Genomic DNA, 16,179 nt, shown 5'->3' on the forward strand with positions numbered 1-16,179 from the left:
GGTGACGTGTATTGTTCCTGATGTTGAACATTGAAATTGTGAAGAATTTGAGCAGAGGCAAAGTTGGAGTTGACAGATTCAGTGTTGTTTCCAAAATTTTGGAAGTTAATTTCAAGCCTCAACAAGGTTAGGACAGCAATAAAGACAACATATGAATGCAGTGATCTCTGAGCAAGAGATCAATTTTAGCTACAAGAGACAAACTTTAGCTGATCCAAATAGCCAAGCAGAAGGCCTTCTGAGACCATAGGTTCTGGCATTCGTCTCTAAACCTCCCTGCTTCTCTACCTCTCCCTCCTCTTTTAAAATGCTCCTTGAAAGCTACCCCTTTGACCAGGTTTTTTTTGCTCATCTGTCCGATTAAGAAATTTAGTTTGATCACCTTGGGATATTTTACTACATTTAAATGTGTTGCATCAATGCCCAGTTGTTGTTTGTGAGTGACCACAGGAACATTTCTTTTGAATTGCCACTTTGGATAGAACTATGGAAGAGGGAATGCACTAGGCAGAGGTTGGGATGTCTTTGAGGCGGCAGCAAAGTAAACATCTTTGGGCTGTACTTGGAAGTAATTTGCAATATTGATAGAAAGTCAAAAAAGTCACCACTGTAACGAGTTGACTTACCATGTTGCCTTTCTACAGCCTCTTATCAGGCATGTATACTTGATATAAGGAGATTTAGATTATGCTATTATGTTGGGGATGGGACAATACCATGTTTTATGTATGCAATTATCTAAAAACTACAAAAAGTCAGATACTTGTCTGAGTAATCCATGTAGATGTACTAAATGAACTGTGATTGCACCAAAAGACTCTATAAGAGATTGAATAAGGGTGTTTTGATAACCCAGGCATTGGTCCTATTGACTGGTCCATTCCGGTTTATTGCATTGTAGGAGTTATAGAAATCGGATTGGAATAAGACTTCTGGATGATTTTTAGTGTCTATATCCACAGGGAAATAAACCTGGAATGCATGTACTTTGATTCAAAATGGCATTTATCATCCATTTTATACACAACAGAAATAGGATTCATTTTGCATCTGCGCATTCACGCAGGGTCCAGTCGAAGTGACCAATGATAGTATTCCTCATGCATGGGAAGATGGCTTAAAGGCCCAGATTTTGCAGTCAGCAGGAAGCAACAACAGGATCCCTGACCCTGAAGAAAATTTACCACAAATATTTAGCGATCGCTGTAATGTTGATTTCCTCTGTTGTGCCGTTAGTGTGAATCAGGCACAAAATTAAAGGGATCTTCAGGAATCCAGCAACAATGGAAGGAATGTTTCCAGGCCAGTGAAGGTGGGGTCAGAGGTAGGAGGGGCAGGAATTTTTTTAAAAAATACTCTCAAACAGGTATGTCGAAATGTTCCTGTTTCCTCTCGCGTTTCCCAGAAGTGGCATGTGCACGCTGTTGGCAAATCACCCAATGGGAAGTCAATTGAGCTTGTTAATGATTGAAGTAGCAGCCATTTTGCCAGGACAGTGGAATCTTGCCAGCATCGTTCAGAACCCTGCCATGTCTGCAACTCATCAACTCATAGGAGGCGAGTGCACAGCGGGAAGTTGGAGTCGTATGAAAGTGCTGTACAATTCGAAGGTTAAATGGGAAAAATAACAAGTCCAGATGTCATCTGCAGGCAATGGTTTGCCATTACAATGAAGTTGCTAGAGACTGCTTTCAGGGATATTGCTGGTAGTGAAGAACTGGTTTTAGCCTTAAACTGCCTCGGTTTCATTCTATCATTTTTTGTGCATACATCTCTGCAGCAGTCACAATGCAGCCATGGTGAAGCCTACCAGTCTTCCTATCAATAGCATGCGCTGAATTGTTTTCCCTTTTCCCCCAACCCACTCAACAGACCTAATTGGATGGTAATACCAAAGCCAGGTTCTTAATTGAACACCTTCTGGAAGATTGAACCATGAGATGTGCAATTATTGATTCCAGGAAATAAAGCTGCCTAATGTTTAAAAGCTAATGTGGGAAAATTCAATTTAATAATTTCAACATTGGGATAAGCAACCAATCACACAGAAGTATTATCACAGACAGCAAAGCAGGAAGTGAAATGTACTGAATTGTTCACATTTCATAAAAAATTTCCAGTACAGCAAAATATATCATTGAGACATACAAATGGAATTAACAAGATGCAACCTCATATGCAAACCTTTTTAAAATATTTTTTTTAATGTGATTTTCTTTTATCATAATGGAGAAATTTGATATTCTGCTAACATAACATTAGATATTCAGGATCAGTGAGCTTATTCAGAAGTAAGTATGAACTTAATAATGCAAATAAAAATCCAATTGTATCTCATTCAGCAAAGTGGAAAGTTTTTCAAAGGTTTTTCAGCAAAGTTAATAGCATAAAAGGGCAATTGCTCGTCAGTTCACTGAGTTTGACTTGATTGCAGTCTGGGGGCCTTCAATGGTGCATCCAAAGGTGAAGCATAAAATCAGTCAGAAATGTGACTTCCACATTTAACTGCGCCTGTGCAGACTCCAGATGTTGTTGTCAGCTTCAGTGGAGCAATGAATGTGAACGCTGACTGTTTTATTGCCATTACTCACACATTTGTATCAAATTGGTTGTGCAAATAATAGGAAGAATTGAATAGATTGGAGGGTAGGCATGAAGGCACAATAAAGGGGTAAAATTTTGAGGAGATGCGAGAGAAAGATTGTTCCAGATGGGCAGAGACTGGGAGAGGGCGCAAGTCTTAACAGGTGAAATAGTGGTAATTTATGATTAAATAAAGGAAGCAGGAACAGTCCGAGTAATGAAAAGTGTATTCTTGGGTGTATGGATGGGGGAGAGGTCAACCCTATGGAGTCATGACTTCTGGTGGCAGCCATGGTGTGAGTGGTCACAGATTAGGTGGCTCCTGCTCGAAGTGGAATTGTTTTGGGTCTTTCCGCCTGTTTAGTGAGGAGGTGATTGTAGGTCGAAAGTGTTTACATATAAGGGACTAAAAATTCTCCTTCAGTAGGGCATGTCTGGGCCTATCAAATGAGGAGTGCAACAAGTAAGGGGCGACAATCAGACCAAGGATATCTTTCGAACTGCAACAGGGAGAGATGGCGGAGAGCTCTGTGGCGTTGTTGCCTGCTCAGTGGTCCACGGAACAGTTGGTGGAGTTCCTGACGGCTATTTTGAGCAGCAGAGAAAGGAGGCCTAAGAGGACCTGGCCGAGGTGGCCAGACCGATCCAGACAGCCATGGAATGGAGCAAAGACTGGAAGCGCAGCATGCTTTGCTCCAGAAGATGGAGGGGTCTGACCACAAGGATGGGCTGGTTTCGTTGGAGGCAGCAATCGTGCTGGTGGCGGAGGGCCAGAAGAAGTTAAGAGAGATGGTGGATGCTAAGGAGGAAGCCAAAAGCAGGTGAGCCACTGAGGGCGACCATGGTGCGGTTGCACCGTTATTTGGATCGAGAGGATTCTGAGGTGGGCTAAGCAGAGGAGAGAGAAGGCGAGGCGGTGCCTATTTATCAGGATTTGGAAGAGCAGTTGGCCAAGTGACAGGTCGGGTTTAATAGGGTCAAAACAGCCCTATTTAGGAAAGACGTGAAGCTCGGTGCGCTGTATCCTGCTTGTTTGTGGGTCATGTTCCGGAATCAGGAGTTTTATTACGATACGCCGGAGGAGGCGAGTAAGTTTATGAGAGAGTATGGACTGTGGGACCAGTGAGCACATTGTACCTGGGAGGTACCAGTGAGGGAAGAGGTTGCGTTTATATTGGGTTGTTCGTTTGCTACAGCTGTTTTCCCACTGTTTATTTGATTATTGGTGTATGTGTTAAATTGATTATGCTGTGTCATTGCTCACCTGCCCATGGTTGGGGTTTGGGCCCGGTGTGTTTGTTAATGGGGGACAGGCAGTGAGTGGGGTAGGTGAGGGAGTAGCTGGGGTGGAGAAGCCAGGCAGGGCAGGAGGATAGATTTGTGGGGTGGATGGACATCATGGGAGGGGGATGGATGGTGGTTACTTCAGGTGGGGAGCAATATGCTAGTAGGTCCACTAATTGACAGGAGTGAAGTGGGGGGAAGGTGTGTGGAGGGAGGGGAGAGGGGTGGTTGGTTGGAGGTGATTATTTTTGTTTGTGGTTGGGGGGAGGGCTATGTGGTAGGGGTGGGGTGATGGGGATGGGAGGGTTGTTGACGTGAGTGGAGTCGGTGTGGTGCAGTTGGCAAATAGGATGGCAGCAGCCACCTTGAGTGGGCCATGAGAGTGAGCAAGATGCAGGTCTGCAGGAGCCAATTAAGGGGGGAAATGGCTGATCTGGGGGTGGGCGGGGGCTTGGAGCCCCCCGACCCAGTTGATCTCTTGAAATATTCAGGGATTAAATGGGCCGATTAAGAGGTTGGCCGTCTTTGCGCATTTAAGGAGTTTAAAAGCGGACGTTGTGTTTCTGTAAGAGAGTCATTTGAAGGTAGCGGATCAGACAAAGCTGAGGAAGGGCTGGGTGGGGCAGGTTTTTCACTTGGGATTGAATTGGGCATGAAGACGAGGTGGGTGGCGATGTTGGTGCATAAGAATCATCATAGAATGTACAGTGCAGAAGGAGGCCATTCGGCCCATCGAGTCTGCACCGGCTCTTGGAAAGAGCAACCTACCCAAGGTCAACACCTCCACACCCTATCCCCATAATCCAGTAACTCCTCTCAACACTAAGGGCAATTTTGGACACTGAGGGCAATTTATCATAGCCAATCCACCTAACCTGCACATCTTTTGGTCTGTGGGAGGAAACCGGAGCACCCGGAGGAAACCCACGCACGGGGAGGATGTGCAGACTCTGCACAGACAGTGACCCAAGCCGGAATCGAACCTGGGACCCTGGAGCTGTGAAGCAATTGTGCTATCCACAATGCTACCATGCTGCCCTTTAAGAAGGCGGCCTTTAAGGTGGGGAAGGTAGTGGCGCGCCCTGGGGGCAGGTTTGAGATGGTAAGCAGAAGGCTGGAGGGGTGGTGCTGGTTAATATATATATGTATATGCCCCAAATTGGGACGATGTAGAATTCATGAAGCGGGTTTTGGCAAAGGTTCTGTACTTGGACATGCACCGGCTGATTATGGGTGGGGGGGGGGGGGGGGGGGGGACAGGAGGGGGAGTGGGGGACACACATACACGTTAATTCAGTGTTGGATCCTGGGTGTGAACGGTCCTGTCCCAGGTTTTTGAAGGTGTCAGCAATGGAAAAGGAGTTTCAGTGGTTTATGGAGCAGATGGGTGCAGTGAATACATGGAGGTTTGAGAGGCCGTGGGTGAAGGAATCAAGGCGTTGTTAGCGGGGGTGCTTGGGTCGGAGTATTCAGTGATTGTGATGTCTGTCCACGCGCTGCTCCGGGCGGGCTTTGCGTTTGGAATGGGGGGCCTGGCTGCAGCCGCAGTGGAGATTAGATGTGGGGTTGTTGGCAGATAAGAAGGTTTGTGGAAAGGTACGGGTGGCTATCCGGAATTATGTGGAACATAACAAGATGGATGAGGTCTCCGTCTCTACATTACGGGATTAGGGATAAGTTTATTTCAATTCTGGTGCACAAAGAGAGGGTGGAGAGGTTAGAGAGGCAGAGTTTAGTGGAGGCCATCCAGGTGGTGAACCGGAAGTACGGGGGCAGCACGGTAGCACAAGTGATTAGCACTGTAGCATCACAGCATCAGTGTCCAGGTTCGATTCCCCGCTGAGTCACTGTCTGTGCGGAGTATTCTCCCCGTGTCTGCGTGGGTTTCCTCCGAGTGCTCCAGTTTCCTCCTACAGTCCAAAGACATGCAGGTTAGGTGGATTGGCCATGTTAAATTGCCCTCAGTGACCAAAAAAGGTTAGGAGGAGCTATTTGGTTACGGGGATTGGGCTTAAGTGGGTTGGTGCAGACTCGATGGGCCGTATAGCCTCCTTCTGCACTGTATGTTCTGTGTTCTATGTACTCAGTGTCACCAGATGAGGTACTTTTAAATGAGACAGCGGCTCCAAATGGAGTTTGGGATTATGTCTACTGGGACATTGGTGGGGCGATTGTGCAGGGCAAGGAGGGTGATGTATGAGTATAGGGAGAAAGCCAGCAGCATGCTGGCACATCAGTTGAGGAGGCAAACGGCAGCAAGGGAGATTGGACGGATGAGGGATATTGGGGATGCAATGGTCACAGAATCGGGGCCGTTGATTGCGGTATTTAAGGCTTTTTATCGGAAGCTGTACAGCTCAGAGCCTCCAGCGGAGGATGAAGGTTTGAGGCCGTTCTTGGACGAGCTGCAGTTTACAACTTTGGAGGGGGAAAGGTGCAGGGATTGGGGTTGCCGATGGGACTGAGGGAAGTGATGGATTGTGTGGGGTCTATGCAGCCGAGGAAGGCCCTGGGCCTGGACGAGTTCCCAGCAGAGTTTTATAAAAAGGTTGTTTTGGAATTTGGGCCCCTTTTAATCAAAATGTACAATTAATCATTGAAGAAGGGGAAACTGCCCACCCCCCACCCTCATCCCATGCTGTCTCAGGCTTCTATCTTGCTTATTTCAAAAGAGAGTAAAGACACAGAGCAGGGTGGGTCATGCCACCCGATTTCATTGTACAATGTGGACATGAAAATATCGGCAAAGGTGCCGATGACGCATATATAGGATTGTGTGCCGGGGATGGTACGAGAAGACCAGACCGGGTTTGTGAAGGGGTGGCAGTTGTTGGCTAATGTCCGGAGGTTATTGAATATGATTAGGATGCCTCCGAGGTGCCAGGGCATGGAGGTGGTAATGTCAATGGAAGCGGAGAAAGCATTTGACCAGGTTGAATGTTTGAGGTATTGGGATGGTTTGGGTGAGGGCAGGGATTTGTAAATTGGATGTGGCTGCTGTATAAGACCCCTATGGTGAGTTTCTGGATGAATAATGTTAGTTAGGGGTACTTTGGATTACAGCAGGGAATGAGGCAGGGGTGTCTGCTGTTTCCATTGCTTTTTGCCCTCGCGATTGAACCTTTGGCTTTGGCACTCAGGGTCACAGGGGCATATAGGGGTATTGTGAGAGGACGATCAAATCAGGTGGAGAGTTTGCCAGGATTGTGGGGATCGTGGGGGAGTTTAGTCTCATTTTGGGGTATAAGCTCTAAATGGGGAAGAGTCAAGGTATTCCCGATCAATGTGCAGGGGCAGGGGAGATGTCTGGGGAAGCTGCCCTTTGGGCTGGTAGGGGCGAGGTTTTGGTATCTGGGGATACAAGTGGTGCAGAGCTGGACGCAGCTGCACAAGTTGAACTTGGTGAACTTGGTTGAGGGACTGAAGGAGGACTTTAAGTTGTGGGATGTTTTATCGTTATCATTAGCTGGGAGAGTCCAGGCGGTAAAGATGGAAAGAAAACTTAGATGGAGGAAGTAAAACGGAGGTGGGAGGAGGAACTAGGGAGGATTTTGAGGCAGGGTATGGAGTAAGGCGTTACGGAGGGTGAATTTATCCTCGCCGTGTGCGAGACTGAGTCTCACCCAGCTCAAGGTGGTGTATAGGGCACACATGATGGTGCCCAGGATGAGCCGGTTCCTTGCAGGGGTGGAGGATAGGTGCGGGCGTCATGCAGGGGAGCCAGCGAAGCATGTCCATAAGTTCTGGGAATGTCCGAGGTTGGAGGAGTTTTTACAGACACGGGGCGATGCTCCGCGGCGCGGACCAAGTGCCCGCGCCGCCGTGAATGCCGTCGCGTTTCACGACGGCGCGAACAGGGCCCGGGCTCGACCTATTCTGGCCCCACAGGGAGCCAGCACGGTGCTGGAGCGGTTCACGCCACTCCAGTGTCCTTACGTGGCGCCAAATGGGCGCCGCGCCAACCCGCACAAGCGTGGGGAACTTCTTACACACGCCGGCCCCTCACGAACATGGCGCCAGTGTTCTGGGGCCACGCGCGGAAGGAGGTCGGCCCGGGGGGGCAGAGGCCGGCCCGCCGAATGGTGGGCCCTGATCGCGGGCCAGACCCCATCGGAGGCCCCCCCGGTGAAGGAGCTCCCCTCCCCCACCCCACCCCCCCGCCCCCCACAGGCCGCCTCCCCAGCGTTCCTGCAGAGTTCCCGCCGGCAGCGACCAGGGGTGGACGGCGCCAGCGGAAACCTGTCGTGTGCATAGCGGCCGCTCGGCCCGTCTGGGCCGGAGAATCGCCGCTCGCCGTTTGCGGCGATCCTCCGAGCGGCCCGGCGCGAATCGCGCACCACTGGTTTCGGGGGGGGTGGGAGAATCGCGTGCAGGGGTCGGGGCGGCGTGGCGCGATTCGCGCGGCACCCCGGCAATTCTCCCACCCGCCGTGAGGGGGGAGAATCGCGCCCACAGTGTCAAAGATTCTGTGGGTGGAGGTGGTCCCGAGCCTGCGGGTGGCAATATTCGGAGTGTCAGAGGATCCGGCAGTGCAGCTGGGGAGAGAGGCCGACGTGTACGTCTTTGCCTCCCTGATGGCCTGGAGGCGGATATTGCTCGGGAGGCAGGAATCGGAGTAACCTAGGGTGGGGCATGGGTGAGCGATTTGGTGGAGTTTCTGCACCTTGAGGAAATAAAGTTTGTTATCAGGAGTTCAGAAGAGGGGTTCTTCTCGAGGTGGAGGCTGTTCATCGATTTTTTTAAGGAGTGGTAAAACTAGCGGGGTTGGGTTGGGGGAGGTGGTTCCTTTCTTTAGTTTGGGGTTTGTTCTGATAAAAGAAAAGGGGGGCATGGACTGGAGGGGGGGAGAGGGAGGCAGTTTGTCGATGGACAATGCATGTGGTGTGTTGATATTGTTGCTATTTTTCTTTGGTTTGAATATATGTTAAAATGCCATCAATAAAAACAATTTTTTTAAACCCTGTTGAGACATTTCACAACAATGACAAATATCCTGAAATCATTTTGTTGGGTCATGGCAAGTTAGTGGAACTTGGGGATGATGTGTATCATGCATCTTAGGAAACAGGTTGTGATGTGAATAGGCTGTAATCCATGGAGTTTGGAGAGGACTGTAGAAAGTGATAGTTTTAAATAGTTGATTGATCGTTAATTCTGGAACTTTCCCTCCACTTTTAAAATCTAATCACAAAATTGCTTCAGTCTATGCCATTAAATGTAGAATCTCTTAAATTATTTAATAAGTAATTTGATTTGATTAAATCACCCCCCCCCCCAGCTGCCTTTTTTATATTATGTAATCATAAGTATTAAAAAGATATTAGCACCAGAAACAACTTTGAATTATGAGGAGTAAACTGCATTTGTAAAGCTTCAAATAAAATTTTGAACCCTGGTCCATTGTGAAAAGCCCAGCTGTTTTCTTGGAAACCATTTATCTACACAGGTGTTATTGAAACATTTGTGTCAATCCAGAAAACAAAAGCGCCAACACATTAACCAAAAATCACTTCAAACTTCATTAGAAGGCAGAGGTATATTAAAAAGGTATCTTGTGTGAATTGTTTCTGGTTATTATAAAAAATAATCCAATAACAAAAGTTTTGTCATTTTGCTGATTATAAGTGTCACCACAAAGCAGTAGAGCAACAAACTGAGTTGAATGTTACCGTTAATTGAGTTATAGACATGCTTTTTTTCCTGAATCACAATAAGACTACAAAGAGAATTCCTTTGCCAAGGATAGGAGACGTCAAGGCAAATGTGGGCCTGAATGGCAGATGGTTAGCCTCCCGAGAGTTCTATATTAAAAAGGCAGTCATGACAGTTAAATGTTGGTATAGGCTTACCGTAATGTGTTGCAAAATCAATAACCTCAGATAGCAAGTCATAGGATTGTTCATGAGATTAACAGCTAAATTTTACACCAATCTGTAACTGACAGCATTCAAACCTCCCTATTTAGTCATGTCTGTTTTTAGTCACAATTTGTCCCAGATTTTGGAAACTCTCAATTTGCAGATTCCTTTTAAAAATGCCTCTGAAGTAATTTGTGATAGAGCTAAGTCCACTGCGCAGAGCTGGGTAATAAGTACTGCATTTGGTTTTTGTCTCTGCACATTATGATTTTGCTTCTCCCTTTCCTCTGCTTTCTTTTCAAGTGCTCTGAATTTTGAAACCTTTTGCACAGTTTGCTTTTTCAGATGTCGATGCAGCAAATTTCTCTCAATTGAACAAAAAAGTACAAATCTCTTGCTATATTTTCACAGGAAAAACAGATAATTTAATTCCAGAAGATAGCTATATAGACTCAGGAGAAATTGATGTTGGCCGAAGAGTCACCCAGAAGATACCACCTGGCTTATTCTGGCGCACTCAAGTTTTCATAGATCACCCAATGTATTTGAAATTCAACGTGTCACTGGGAAAAGATGCTCTGGTTGGGATTTATGGTCGACGTGGCCTTCCACCATCTCACACCCAGGTAAGTCCCTTGGCACATTAACTCAATCATCTGAGTAAAGGAGCAGAATTTTATTTTTTAAGGTGTGACCGGTTTCTCTGAGGTGGGCACCCCAATCTCCCATTTTTTCCAAGTGTAGTTTCAGTTGTAAGGTTTTTAAAAATATATATTTTATGAATGAAAACAAAACTAAAATTATACAACGTAATAAATAACTAACACCCACTTCCCCCCCACTAACATACCCCCCTCCTTCCGTCCTGCCTTCCCCATTTTAACCCGCTTAACCCCCCTCCCCCACTGCTGACACTTCAATCCTCCACATCGGCCTCTCTCACCCTCTGGACTCCTGGGTCTTCTGACACCCCAAATATCGCTACCTCTGGACTCGGGGCCACCTTTACCCCAACACTTCGGACATGACGTTGCAAACCCCTGCCAGAACGCCTTTAGCTTCGGACATGCCCAAAACATGTGGACACGATTCGCGGGCCTCCCTGAGCACCGCCCACACCTGCCCTCTACTCCCTCAAAGAACCTACACATCATGCCACCGTCATATGCGTCATGGCACACCTCGAAGACTCTCCTGCTCCAACAACTCACTTCTTCTCAGCCCACTCCTAGTTCGTGGATCCATCTGTCAGCCACACTAGAGGAGTTACACCTTCTCCTGGCACTCCTACACGTCTTTCCATCCAAACCGTTCACCCCTCAGATGGGGAACGAACCGAAAAATTCCACTTCGAGCAGGAGCTACCAAATATGCGACCGCTCAATCCATGGCCGTCACCGGAAGTCTGTTTTGAGGTTGACATCAGTGGCATTCAGAGCAGTGCGCCAGTATTTCACATTCCATGGCGATGTTATCATTGATGGAGATCAGACCAATACGAAGCTAGTACCCACCTTTGGCACCTATCTCAGCTAGCACATAAAATGGTCAAAAATTGGAAATATTAAAAAGCCATCAGGACAATTTGTTCAATAATCGTATCCCATCATGAAGTCACCCATGATATCAGGGGCTGGATTCTCCAGGCCCCAGCCCCGTGTTTCTCAGCGGCGCACCGTTCGCTGGTGGCGAGATTCTCTACTCCTGCTGCTTGTCAATGGGATTTCCCATTGAAGCCACCCCACGCTGCCAGGAAATCCGCGGGCGAGGGTGTGCTGCCAGCGGAAAAAGAGATTCCCAACGGCCGGAGAATTCTGACCGAGGTCTAAGGCCATGAGCTAGGGTTCTGAACTTCCGGTGTCGAAATCAATAGGATATCACCTAATATAATTTATATGGTCTATATAAATAGCTGAAAGTTTTTAATTTATGGCTGTATTGTGATGAAAAATACTTTTCAATAGGTTTCAATCTTGTGTTTTTCTTTAAGGAATCTTTGTTATCAATTTCAAATGTTACTCCAGTACCCGAATGTTTATGAATCAGAAAAGGTCTTTGGGTCCAAACAAGCCATTGCCTTTGTTATAGATCAACCTCACACCCCTGCTTATCTTGTAAATTTCCCCCAGAAATTCATCCTGTGTTTCTTCAACACATTGTTTTTTTTTTTTAATTTAGAGAACCCAATTATTTTTTTCCAATTAAGGGGCAATTTAGCGTGGCCAATCCACCTAACCTGCACATCTTTGGGTTGTGGGGGTGAAACCCATGCAAACATGGGGAGAATGTGCAAACTCCACACGGACAGTGACACAGGGCCGGGATTCGAACCCGGGTCCTCAGCACCGCATCCCAGTGCTATCCACTGAGCCACATGCCGCCCTTCTTCAACACATTCTTGCTGTCTTCTTCAAATATCTTGCTTGCAAACATATTCCCCAAGAAAAACGCTCCTCAAACCCTCCTTCCTGAGGGTGCTGGCTGTCCAAAGGAGCAATTTAATTAGTGCTGCTCCCACTTTCTGCCTGTAATCCTGCACATTCTTCCTTTTTCGCTAATAATTCCAAACACTTCCTGCAGTACATACTGGATCAAGATGGCTTACTGTCACTTTGGTTTTGTTTTGAAAGTATCAACTACACTGGTGCAAAGCAGTTTTTTTTACTGTGTATCTAAAATACATCATTGAGTTGATTTCAACTGCAGAATTTTCATGTTGCAGTTTGAAGAAGTAGTACCAGAATCATTAGAGCAAAACTAGAGCTGCCATAAGGGAAGGTTGAGAGCAATGATATATGGCTTTAAAACTAAACAAGACCTTCAGAGGCAAGGGAATAGACCAATTCAGAACATCAAACATTGCCTAAATAGAGTCAGCCATTGCCGGCTCCTGCACAGCTGGCTCTTGGGATTAGGATTGTGTGCAGTATTGCTACAAAAGTTGATTCTATGGGGCAGGTGATACGTTGAGATTGATGTCTACTGTGGCTATCATGCAGCAATTACAGCAGTATGTTTTCTCATTTTTTCTGATAGTTTGGTTTTGTCGAGTTATTGGATGGCAGGCGCCTGCTATCACAGGAAGTGAGAAGTCTGGAGGGATTCCACCACCAACACAGAAGCTTGGTCCCTCTAACAAATCGTGAGACAGGATTCATTAGATATCTGGATTCTGGAATCTGGCATTTAGCCTTCTACAATGATGGAAAGCAGATGGAGCTGGTCTCCTTTATAACCACTACCATAGGTAAGCTCTTGTTGGAAGGTAATGAAAAGATATTTGAAAAGAATGTAAAATGTGCCATCACAGATATACTGTGAAAGAGAGGGACGTCAGTTGCTCCACAACCGCCTAAACAGTGACAGTTTCCTAACTCCAGCAAGTTCAAAGTGCTTGTTCGTCTGCCCTGTATTATGTTAACTGCTCAAATTTTTCACCATTCCATGATACACTTATTTGTGTATCGATCTCCTTTAATCATCATCTGCCAGTCTGTACTGGCTTTAGCTTAGTAATGAATATAGGCAATAGACAATAGAACATTACAGCGCAGTACAGGCCCTTCGGCCCTCGATGTTGTGCCGACCTGTGAAATAGGGAGAGATTCATTACTCTTTACAGAATGAAGGTAATATATTCTTAAAATGGAAATATGTGGCTTCGTTAACTGTTCTGCTTCAACTGCTTTATTAGTCATGAATGTCACAGAACAGCAGAATGGTTACAATGCAAAGAGGATAGCCAGCCCATTGTTATGCGCTGGCTATCCATAGGAGCAATTCAATTTGTGCTGCTTCTACTGTCTGCCTGTTATTCTGCACATTCTTCTTTTTTCGATGCTAATCCAATTCTCCCTTGAATGTCTTGGTTAAATCTGCCTCCACTAAACTCTTAGGCAGTACATTCCAGATCCTAGACACTTGCGGAGTAAAAAAGGTTTTCTTCATGTCACCATTGCTTCTTTTGCCATTCATCTTAAATCTTACCCTCTCATTCTCAACCTTTCCACCATTGGGAACAGACTTTCCCTCTTGACTGTGTCCAGACCACTCATGATTTTGAACACCTCTATCAGATCTCCTCTCAATCTTCTCATCTCCAAGAAAAACAGTCGCAATATCTCCAATCTATCTATATAACTGAAATTCTTCATCCCTGGGACTATTCTTGTAAATTTATTCTGTACTCTCTCTGATGCTTCACATCCTTCCTAAAGTGTGGCAGGTACGACCAGACACAAAACTCCAATTGAGGCTGGACCAATTTTTCACTATTTTAACACAAATTCTTTGGTTTGTATATTATGCCTCTATTAATAAAGTCTAGGATGCTTTATTAACCAATCTCTCAAGCTCTCCTGCCAACTTCATTGATTAATATACTCAGGCCCTTCTGCTCCTGCACCTCTTCCACAATTGTACCCTTTACTTTATACTGTCTCTCTAAATTTTCCATAACAAAATGAATCGCTTCACACAGCTTTCCATTAAATTTTGTCTACCACTTTTCTGCCCATTCCACAACCTGTCTATGTCCTTTTGAAGTTCTATTCTATCCACCTCACAGTTCGCAATTCTTCCAAGTTTTGTATCATCTGTATAATCTGAAGTTATGTCCTGTGCGCCAAGGTCAAATCATTAATGTATATCAAGAAGAGCTGGGGCCCTAACACCAATCCCTGGAGAACTTTAAGAACTTCCAGTCGGGAAAACATCCATTAACCACTGCTCTCTGTTTCCTGTCACTCAGCTAGTTTTATATCCATGTTGCTGTTGCCATTTATTCCCCTTCATTCCAGGTCTATTGGGTGACAGTTTATCAAATGCCTTTTGTAAGTGCATGAACACCACATCAACAGCACTGCCCTCATCAACCTTCTCTGTCACAACTTTCTTGCAACAAAAATAATCCTGGTGCATTAAATGACCTACCAAACAAAAGGTTTACATAAGGGTGGCACAGTGGTTAGCAATGCTATCTCATGGCGCTGAGGACCCGGATTCGATCCCGACCCCAGGTCACTGTCCGTATGGAGTTTGCACATTCTCCCCCATGTCTGCGTGGGTCTCACCCCCACAACCCAAAGATGTACAGGTAGGTGGATTGGCCACGCTAAATTGTCCCTTAATTGGAGAGAAAAATAATTGGGTGCTCTAAATTTATATTTTGAAAAATTTACTTAAAAAGTTGAAGACAATTGTAGGAGTGATCTTCACATGGTAACAACCTAGATATGTTGAATGATAATTTATAATGTTTCATTAAAAATGATTGTGAATGTTTGAGCTATGATAAGATTTTTTTAAATTACATTTCTTGCCCTCTTGTTAAAAACTGAAATTACAAAATGAAACATAATTGGTAAAGATAATCTCGATGAGGGAGAGTTCACAATTTTGCCTCACCTCTTGCTCCCTCCTCACCCATCCTCCGCTCCACAAGCTGAACCAGCTATGTTATTCAATGTAATATTCCCTCATTTAAAGCTTGGAAAATGAGAACAACTGATTCCATTTATCAATACTAATATTTCAAATCGTTCACATTTGTGAGCAACATTTTTATATTTTACACCTTCCATTCATAGGATTGCATAAAAACAGGGCCATTCATCCCAAATGGTTCATGCCAGTGTTTATGCTCCACATGAGCCCTTGCTCATTTTTTCTCATCTAAATCTCCCATTGTAACCATTATTTTCTCCCTCAAATGTTTATCTAACTTCCCCTTAAATGCATACACACTGGGCAGAATTCTCCAGCCTATCAGCCGTGTGCTTCCCAGCCGTGTACCGTTCGCTGGCGGCAGGATTCTCTCTTCCCGCCACTTGCCAATGGGATTTCCCATTGAAGCCACCCCATGCCACCGGGAAACCTGCGGGCAGGGGTGCAATCCCAGCTGGAAAACTGAATCCCAACGGCCGGAGAATTCAGGCCATTTTATTCCACATTCTTAACAATCTTGGGTGAAGATATTTCTTCTGAATTCCATATTGGATTCAGGATTTTTTAAAAATGAAAACCATTCTTGTAATAAATGTCATGGTTCAAATAATAGGTTGCTTTTTAAATGGGCATGTTCGGGGTTAAAATTATCTGAACCAAACTCAAAAATATCCCAAATCAGCCATAATGCAAAATAAAAACTGCTTTGTATTTACGTATTAGGAAAGATAGGAGAGGGAATAAATGCCTCATTAATATTTGGTTCAAATGTTAAACAGGTTTCTGGCTGACATTCCAATCCTGAATGTGCTGAATTCTGCATTGTATTTTATGTATGTTTATGTTGTGTTCATTCTTAGTCATTTTTTTTAACTGAACAAAGTGCCTTGAATTGGCAAACCGAAGACTGCCAAAATATGGAAGATTTCTAAACATTTTTACATGAATAAACTCCAGTTGAATCGGTCCTTACCTGGAACACAGTGCCCTGTTTGAATCCCAGGCTATT

General features: G+C 45.4%; 1 protein-coding gene across 11 annotated transcripts in view; it reads left to right on the plus strand.

The window, feature by feature from the left end:
* Nucleotides 1–16,179, plus strand: part of tenm4 (teneurin transmembrane protein 4) — a 3,407,721-nt gene that overhangs the window by 3,152,431 nt on the left and 239,111 nt on the right. For all 11 annotated transcript variants that reach the window (XM_072476554.1, XM_072476555.1, XM_072476556.1 and 8 more), the window contains 2 exons: nucleotides 10,137–10,351; nucleotides 12,762–12,972. In XM_072476554.1, coding sequence (XP_072332655.1) covers nucleotides 10,137–10,351; nucleotides 12,762–12,972 — 426 coding nt within the window. The remainder of the gene's footprint in view (nucleotides 1–10,136; nucleotides 10,352–12,761; nucleotides 12,973–16,179) is intronic.

The sequence above is a fragment of the Scyliorhinus torazame genome, chromosome 15 (assembly GCF_047496885.1).
Source record: "Scyliorhinus torazame isolate Kashiwa2021f chromosome 15, sScyTor2.1, whole genome shotgun sequence".
Taxonomy (NCBI): Eukaryota; Metazoa; Chordata; class Chondrichthyes; order Carcharhiniformes; family Scyliorhinidae; genus Scyliorhinus; species Scyliorhinus torazame.